We start from the raw sequence: 8,855 nt of genomic DNA on the forward strand, positions 1-8,855 counted from the left end.
CTGCGCGGATGCGGGGCACAGGGGCGTTGAATCATGAAGGAGAGAGCAAGACCGGAGCGCGCGGGTTTTCTCCTGATATTCTGACACCTAGCCGGCCTCCAAATGTGGCACACGATGCACGACGCCCCGTACCCCTACGAGACCAAGAACAAAGTCAATGTCCTCCTGAAATCCTCCGCCTATATCGACGCAGAACAATCTGCCAAGCCCAAGAAGGGAGCAGTGATGGTTCGCCATCTCGTCATGCTCACCTCGGCTTGGATAAAGGGCTCTGAATTTCAAAAGGCTCTACTCGACTTAGTTATCGTCGCCTTCTGGGGACTTGCGAGGCTAGGAGAGCTCACCTACAACGACAAGACCGGTCCTCTCCGAGAATCGGCATCTGTAATGGTCAGCGACGTCAGCTTCCAAACGGTCAACCACCTGAGGAAAGCAACTCTTGCTGTCCGGGGAGCTAAAACGGCCAGTCCAGGCAAGACTCAAGAAATCCACGTGACAGCCAAGAGAATGATGATCTGCCCTCTCCTAGCCCTCGAACGAAGGATTCAGAACGCTGCCGGGAAAGACACCTCTCTCTTCGGATACTGGGAGTCCGGCTCCAGAGTGCATATCACCAAATCTACTGCGGTTCGGGCCTTGACTCAGTTCTGGACCGAGAATGGATGCTCCGGAATCTCTGGCCACTCCTTCAGGGTTGGAGGTACCTCCTTCCTCCACGCTGCCGGCGTCAACCACGATGGTTTGCGCTGGCTCGGTCGTTGGAACTCAGACTGTTATAAACTTTACATCAGAGAGTACTCCGACGAAGAGTCGGCCGACACTAAATTGGTCCTCCGGGAGCTACTACAAGCCTGGGCCAAATGATTCACTACCCATTAGTCATTTTGCAATCCCATCACACCTTGTCCTCGCCACCCAGTACGGGGCAGGAGCAGAAGCCAATCAGGCGCCCGGCTCTGTGCTCCCCCGAGCCAGAGTTATGGGTCTAGCGCCTTCGCCCACACACCCTCCGGGGGCTTTCTGCTCCGGAAGGATCCGGTCCGCTGCTTTCTCCTCCCTCTGGGACTTCTCCCGGTCCGGTCTCCCCTCCCGGGAGACTTTAGACCTGGAGAAGCTGTAGGAATACCAGACCAGACCACCCGCAGCTCCCGTCAGGGAAGACAGCGCGGCTAAGCCCAGACTACCCACAGCAACCGCAAAGGAAGCTCGCGCGGTTAAACAAAGCCCCAAACCCAGCTGCGCAAAGAGGTAAGACCCCTCGAGCAGTCCAGACCCAGACCTAACCCAATCTCAAGCTGACAAGCCCCGCTTGATCTCTTGCAGATACGGAAACCATAACGGCAACCGCACCGGGGAAAGGAAGATCAAACTCAGCCTCCGAGTACGTGATCGAGGAGAGATAGAGTTAGAGTTCAGACAAAGCTGACCGACCTCTTTCTCGCAGATCCCTCGTAAACCGTCTCGGCAAACAGACCCCAGCCACCCTACTCGATAGGATCACGGCCAGCTCCGCAACCAGTGAGTAGCCCGATCCTTGAGACCAGGGAGAGACCAGATAGCTGACTTGAATCGAACTACGTTCGACAAGCAGATCAAAAAGCCGCGCACCCGTACGGAAAGGATAAGACCAAGTTATTTGAATAACTGGCTCCTGCGTCGGTAAGCTCAGAAACCACAACCAGAACAAAAAACAGACAGTGAGAGTAGAAGCTGACGAAGGCGCGATATACATAGACCCGCTCTCAAACAGTCATACCTCTCATCCCAGCTCAAACCCAGACAAAGCAACACAGAAGAATCATCCCTAAAAGCAAAGCATCCACTCGTGCTGCTTTCAGGTAAATTCATCTTTTAGATCTGTTTCTCTTATCTTAATATAATTATGTATATACAATAAGATATTGAGATAAGGAAAACAATTTCAGTTGCTCCAATTTTCTCAGAAGCATCGCGAGAACTCAGCACAAAAAGATCGGGGACCATCCTTCCCCTGTCCCACACACAAGAGTCTTGGGAAGCCACTCCCTGGCTTCCGGGGCTCTCTCCATGTAAGCAGTCAGCAGTGCCAGCTCTACTAGACATAAAGATCTCGAGCAGATCCGCTGCGGCGCAGATAGAGACCCCGAGCAGATCCGCAGCAGCGCTTGTCAGAGCGTGGCGGGGTGGGAGACTCTAAGAAGACCTCCCCTGGACCACTGCCTGAGCTCCGGGCTCGGCGACCTCCCCGGCGTCCAGGTGTGAATGGATGTTGTGTTACCGGGAGTGCAACGGGAGGTGGGTGGAGTCCATGTACCCGTCTAGCCACTCCCTGTACGCTCCTGCCAGGGCTAGCGTGTGGCTTCTAGCACATGCACGATTTATTGCGCGCCTCACCGGCGGAGATATCGGCGTACAGGGACCAGGGAGAGTCGCCTGCGCCCTGGCCAAAGAGTCAAGCCGGAAAGACCTCAGAGCCTTCCCCCCACCTTGGCCAAGAGTAGAGCTCTCCTTCCTCAACTCCATCAGCGCTACCTTACTCGCTCTCCCCCATTATCCCGGATCATTGTTCCTTTTCGCGACCTCCCGCCCACCCAGCTCAAGTTCTAGAAAGGTCTAGACACCCACGCACACACGTGGGGTCTAGCGCCTTCGCCCACACACCCTCCGGGGGCTTTCTGCTCCGGAAAGATCCGGTCCGCTGCTTTCTCCTCCCTCTGGGACTTCTCCCGGTCCGGTCTCCCCTCCCGGGAGACTTTAGACCTGGAGAAGCGTCGCGAGAACTCAGCACAAAAAGATCGGGGACCATCCTTCCCCCGTCCCACACACGAGAGTCTTGGGAAGCCACTCCCTGGCTTCCGGGGCTCTCTCCATGTAAGCAGTCAGCAGTGCCAGCTCTACTAGACATAAAGATCTCGAGCAGATCCGCTGCGGCGCAGATAGAGACCCCGAGCAGATCCGCAGCAGCGCTTGTCAGAGCGTGGCGGGGTGGGAGACTCTAAGAAGACCTCCCCTGGACCACTGCCTGAGCTCCGGGCTCGGCGACCTCCCCAGCGTCCAGGTGTGAATGGATATCACTGCAAAACCATGACTGGCACTTGAGTGGACCAATCTGATGTTTTTTTTTTTTTTTTGATACAACGATGGACGACAAGCCGCACGCTTTCCCAATGGGCTCGTTGACTTCGGACTGTTTGACGTGGTTGCCTCAGCAGCCCAGTGCACGCTGACTTCCCACCCTAGCGGCCGACAGACACGATCCACCTTGCAGCGTAGTCATCCCCGTTCGCGCGCTTGGTAGCAGCCCGGCTCCTCTCGACAAAGCTCACACTCTTTGGCCAGCGTTACTCCACTTAGCTCACCCACACCGCTCTCCCGGTAATATACCTCCAACCCCGGCGAGTACAACCGCTTTCCCTCTCAACTCTGCCTCCAGGCAGCCAGCAGGCTCCGGGCTCAATGCCTTCTCGGCCGGCTCTCGACGCGCGAACACCGAGATCATCTCTGGGAAGGAGGACATGATGACCGTAGAGCTTGGAGGTGTCACATGAAGAAGAATATGCCGTTTTGATTCTCCTTTTGTAGATGGATAGTTTTTTTTTATATTGCAGCCTATCAAAGCCCTTCGGATCAGCAAGAAAAAAAAACAGTAATATGATTGTTATTGATAGATTTGTGATGTAGCTCAATGTATATGGATAAGAAGCAATGAGCCAAAGAAATACAAACCATCTTAGGCGATCTAATTTAACTCATCAATACATTCTGTAAACTGGGGTAAGATGCTGTTGATAAGATGCAGAGGAAAAAATTTAGGCAGCACAGATGAAAACAAGATCTGGCTATTGAGAGGCCAAATGTTCTTCAAACTTGAATACATTATCTTTTAATTGACCAATGATTATGCTTAAGCCCCATTGACTCCTCTGCTTGCGAGTACCTAGGATGATTGACATCATTTTCATCAAGGATTGTAATCACTTATCTGTGTTTTTTGGGACAAAATATAATGGCACATGAAAGGCACCACCAGCAGGATATGAAAACAAGCGACCCACGGAGGGGCAGGAGAGCTTTGAGGGAAGCTTTGAACGGATTCCCTCTCCGAAAGGGAATGTGTGTCTCACAACCCCAGCACGTGTTGGCAAGATTATTTTTGTTATTTTGGGATGGTGAGTGGGCCCAATGGGAGGGCAAATACACACAATGGACACCAGACTTCCCGCCCCTCTTCAGGGCGAAAAAAGGAAGAGGAGATCAGGACTTCTTTTGTTTTTTCGAGGGCGGCAAGTCAGAGCTAAATCCGACGAGCAGCCCAGCAGCGGAAGAGAGGCCGTGAGTGACGAGATGAGAGCAAAGGGGTGAGGAGGTCAGAGAAGTGCGGCGTACCTGGTTCCAGAAGCTTTGTTCTTCTTGGACGACGGGGCTGGCACTTTGGCCGCAGCGCTGTTGCCCTCATCCTCCGACTCCAAATTGTCCGAGTCGGAGCCTGCAATCCAATCCCCATAAATCAAAACACATCATGCGTCAGTCCAAGGCATGAATCTCTGGGGTTTTTTGCGGGGGCAAAGGATGGGTGTTGACCTCTGTAGTTTGAGTCGAACTCTTCCGCGACATCCGAGTCGTCCGATCCGCCATGAAAACTTTCATCATCTGCCCAAAAAAAGCATTAAGGGATATGAGCAGGCGTGGGGCAGGGTACAAAGACTGCAAAAAAAAAGCTTACCAGATTCGTCGTCATCGTCGTTGGCGTTTGCGGCTGATGTTGAAGCCTTTGGCTTCGATTTGCCCTTCTTAATCGTCGTCATCATCACCGTCGTTGTTGTTGGAGAGGGGCCCGACGGCGGCGCTCAAGACGTCCTCGTTCATCTTGTTCTTGATCTTCTTGCCCTTGGTGTCGAAATAACTCTCGATGACCGGATGCTCCTCGCGACTCAGACTCGAGAACTGCAGATCCACCTTCTCCTTCTTCGTCAGCACCAGGTCGAACGTCCGGCCCGATTGCAAGGCCCCTCGTACTCGTGCAAACTTCACCAAATGCAGATCGGCTAGGTTGATCAGGATTGGCTGCTTCGATATAAATAACACAAATTTGTCAAGGAAGTACAGCAATCCTTTGTTCGCTTTCATGTTGCATTTCACTGCTGCTTGTCCATTTGCACTGAAGAGAAGAGGGAGTTGTCAATCTATGTGGTCAGATCAGGACCGGAGCAGGAAGATCCTCACCTGGAAAAGTTCTGGGGGAAGATGGTCTTCTTTTTAGCCAATCCTTTGAAGACGATCGAGACGACTTCATGAGCTGAGCCTTCAAGCTTATTATGAGACTGTTGAAAGTCTCTATTCAACAAATCTCTACAAGCCGCAAAAGCACATAGTCAAGGGGTTGAGCGTCTCCTGAACAAGATGAAAATTTCTTGGGAAGCTGGCTCGGAGTTGATAAAAGATAATCCAATCAGCAGAGTTGATGGTGACAGTGTAACATTCCGTTGACAATTTTTCCATCGAAGGTAGCGGAGGTGTTGGGCATTCAGACTGGCTTCATGCAGGTAGCTGCATGAAGAATTAGAGCAAAATAATAAGCAACAATCACAATCCGGTCAATAATGAGCTTGTGTGCATCCAAGTATATTAAAGTCTCAGGTTTGTAGAAAAAAAATTCAAGGGTTTCCCCTACAACTTGACAAATTACAAAAAAAAAATTCAGAGGTTTTCCCCCCTACAAAACAAGCAACAACCAAACCGCAACAGCCACAGTAAAAAAAAAAACACAAAAAAAAGCGCACAAAATTACAAGTGTCACAGAGGGAAAAAAAAAACCGCGCCCAGCCACCTAGCGCAGCAAGCTGACGCATCGTGGCCCTCCGCCCTTCCCTGTCTAGCAGGGCCAAAAGCGTCGGGAGGAAGGCCCCCAGCCCTAAAGCACAAGGGGGGCCCACGAGTATCCCCCGCCGGACTGCGCAATTGCAACAGCGGACGGGGGTGAGACGACCCCCGAGCTGGAATTACAGCTCGTGAGTCGCCTGAGGAAAACTACCCTCATCCCCCCCCCTCCTTTTATAGACCACACCGATGCACACTACCCACCCCCCCCCAAGCCACGGACACCAAACCCCGCCGTATCTAGCTACCACACCGCAACCGTAGTAACGGCCGCTACGCCACACAACCACGGCCTTGACGACAGACTCACATCACCAGGCCGACACGACATAACCCCCACAACAACCCGCACGGCACACAACAACGCCGAACACAACTCCTCATTCATACAAGCTTTACGCCGAACCGCACAAACCGAGCACCCACTAGCAATCCTTCCCCAGCGAGACTCGATGGTCAATACCCCGCACGCCCGCCTAAGTACCTTTAGCCTCAACCGCCCAGTCTCCTCAGTCAGACCGCCCACCCATCACTCCCGTAACATCTTCCTGGCTGGCAGCGCCGCGAGGGTCTCCTTCGTCGACCGCCAATCCGGCATCTCCTTCCCCCGCCCCGGCTCCGAACTGGTCCCCAACTCCTTTGAGCCTCCCGTCGCGCCCTTCAGACCTACTCACCAAACCACCTCCAGCATGAGTAGAAGCGTCAGCAACCTGCGCTTCGAACTCGACGCCCATCCGGCTGCCGACCATGTACGTCCTATCTCTCCCCTCTCCCTTAAATCAAGAATGTGGTCTAACCTTCTCCAAACAGTCGCCCTCCGCTAAATCCAGGGCCCTCAAAGTGGACACAGAGATCCTCTCCCATCGGGGCTCCAGTGCCGGCTCATCCGCACGCACCGACCCGGTCACGGCCTCCGGTATGCGACGTCTCGACGGCGCCTCCGCCCTCAGCCCAGACGAGGCCCTGCGCCAGTACACCCTCTTCCGTGGACGCGACGACGAGCGAGCATCGACTCCTGGTAGTGGGTCACCTAAGTGATCAGACTTCCCCCCGCCGTGCACTCACGAATCCATTCCCTCCATGACGAACAAAAAACTTTCTGGGCCTTATCTGCTTCCTCCGTCTCCGCTATTTTTTCTACTCTCCCCTTCCATAACACCAATTGTTTGCTCTTCCTTACCTGTCTTCCAAGCACATGGAGGGGAAGAGAGCCGGTCACGACTCTGACAGTCTCATCTTTTTTGGTGATCCCTATGGATCTGCTCTCGTTGGATTCCCCTTTTTTGGATTTAAATCTTTTTCTGGGTTACGATCACTCTCGACATCTCAAAATATCTGCAACTTGATACTCGGGTCAGATCACTCGGGTCGATTGTCGGCTCTGCTTGACATCCACCCGTCTGCGCTGCTTGTTTTTCTCGCCGCTTGTCACGATCATACGTCTCCTCTTCCCATCTCTTTCATGACTCTCGATACGTCCATTCTCTCTATCTCTCTCTCTTCTGCCCGTCTCCCATACCCAGCCCGCTGTCTTTCTCCTGTCACATTACCATTAATCTCTCTCTCGCTCTTCCTTGAATATATATACATATCTATCTTGTTCTTTCATCACCATACTTTTGGGATTGCCTTCTTCCCAGTCCTTCGTTTGTTGTTGTGTGGACAAATCACTCAATACCACCTGTTTAAATTTTTCCCCTTTTTGTGCGGATCTCTCGGGTCATTATCAGGTGTTTTTGGAGTCCATTACATCATCTTGAATCATCAAACATTGTGGTACAGATGCATCATAACCTGCCACAAATTCACTCAAGTGGGGTTTTCTTCTGAATCTGTCGGAAACGGGGTGGTTACTGGGTTTTGGGAAACACACCAACCCTTCGCGCAGCCGGCAGACGTTCTCCACTTGAGGTCGATGACCTGGAGTCTCTCCTCTCACCACACCCGCGCTCGACTGCCCCCAAAACTCAAAAACTCCGTTTTCGCATCCCAGCCCGTCAAGGAGGCCAACGGTGACGACGAGCTCAGCATTCAAGCGGAAAAGTAGCCGTCCAGCTTGCTCAACATCTTCCAGACCTCCGCGGGCTCGGTATCGTACACGCCTCCGGAGCAGCTACGGTCGGAGATCCCTCTGGCGTCTCCTTTCCTGGACATCTGGGTGCTAGGCTGCGTGCTTTACGGGCTGCGGCAGGGTCATTTGCCGTTCGAAGACGACTTCGAGCTCCGGCTGCGGCTCAAGATCATGAATAGTCAGTTCGAGTTCCCAGGCGCGTTGGTAGTCACGCTGGCATATAAGAGTTGGAGGGAGGCGGAGAAGAAGAAGGTGGTGGCTAAGCTTCTTCAGGGATGTCTGGCGGTGGACCAGGAAAGTCGCTGGGTAGTCTCGGAGATTGGATGCTCGCCCTGGCTTGACCGGGCCCCTCCTCCTCATCCTCGTCAGACGGGTTCTATGATTTTCCTGATCAGTATATTGTGCAAACCAAAAGTATGGTAGCTAGCCATTTGCAAGACAACACAGAAAGGTAAACACAAATCTGAAAACTTATTACTGTGGGTGTCCAGAGGAAGGAATGCTTGTTGATACTACCTTTTTTTGCTAAGAAAAGATCAAAAATATCTGTATATAATACTATTAACTACATCATCTTGGTTTATTTTAAGAATTGTCCTTTGGTTCATGTTTATGAGGCATGCATAGAAAAACAAAACAAAAAATGCTACTGCACCCATGATTGATTGGGCTAAGGTTAGGAAGAATTGATGGTGGAGGTGAGGCCATTCAGAAAGAAAGGGGCATAACCAGGGAGCTTAGACCTGCTTAGACCCTGCAGCGGCGTAGCCGCTTTGGCCTCTAGTTAAGAAAAAAAGACCGACCGGCAAGGCGCAAATCGGATCAAATTGACTGGAAGCGGGTCCTTCCTGGCAAAAGGATCGTGACCAAGGAACGCTGGAAACCGGTATTGATGGGACTCGTTTTGGCCAGGGAATGGTGGCGGATG

The 8,855-nt window shown here is 52.4% G+C and overlaps 2 protein-coding genes across 2 annotated transcripts; both read left to right on the forward strand.

Moving 5' to 3' along the window:
* Window positions 1–6,308: 6,308 nt before the first annotated feature.
* On the forward strand, window positions 6,309–6,894 carry PtA15_5A465 (uncharacterized protein; the record flags this gene model as incomplete). The annotated part of the gene is made up of 2 exons (XM_053169229.1): window positions 6,309–6,605; window positions 6,667–6,894. The coding sequence occupies 2 exons, from the start codon at window positions 6,309–6,311 to the stop codon at window positions 6,892–6,894; spliced, it is 525 nt and encodes a 174-aa protein (XP_053020447.1).
* Window positions 6,895–7,771: 877 nt separating this feature from the next.
* PtA15_5A466 (uncharacterized protein) lies at window positions 7,772–8,350 on the forward strand (the record flags this gene model as incomplete). The annotated part of the gene is made up of 2 exons (XM_053169230.1): window positions 7,772–7,852; window positions 7,931–8,350. 2 exons carry the CDS (start codon window positions 7,772–7,774, stop codon window positions 8,348–8,350), a joined length of 501 nt encoding a protein of 166 aa, XP_053020448.1.
* Between the last annotated feature and the right edge of the window lie 505 nt (window positions 8,351–8,855).

Source organism: Puccinia triticina, chromosome 5A (assembly GCF_026914185.1).
Source record: "Puccinia triticina chromosome 5A, complete sequence".
NCBI lineage: Eukaryota > Fungi > Basidiomycota > Pucciniomycetes > Pucciniales > Pucciniaceae > Puccinia > Puccinia triticina.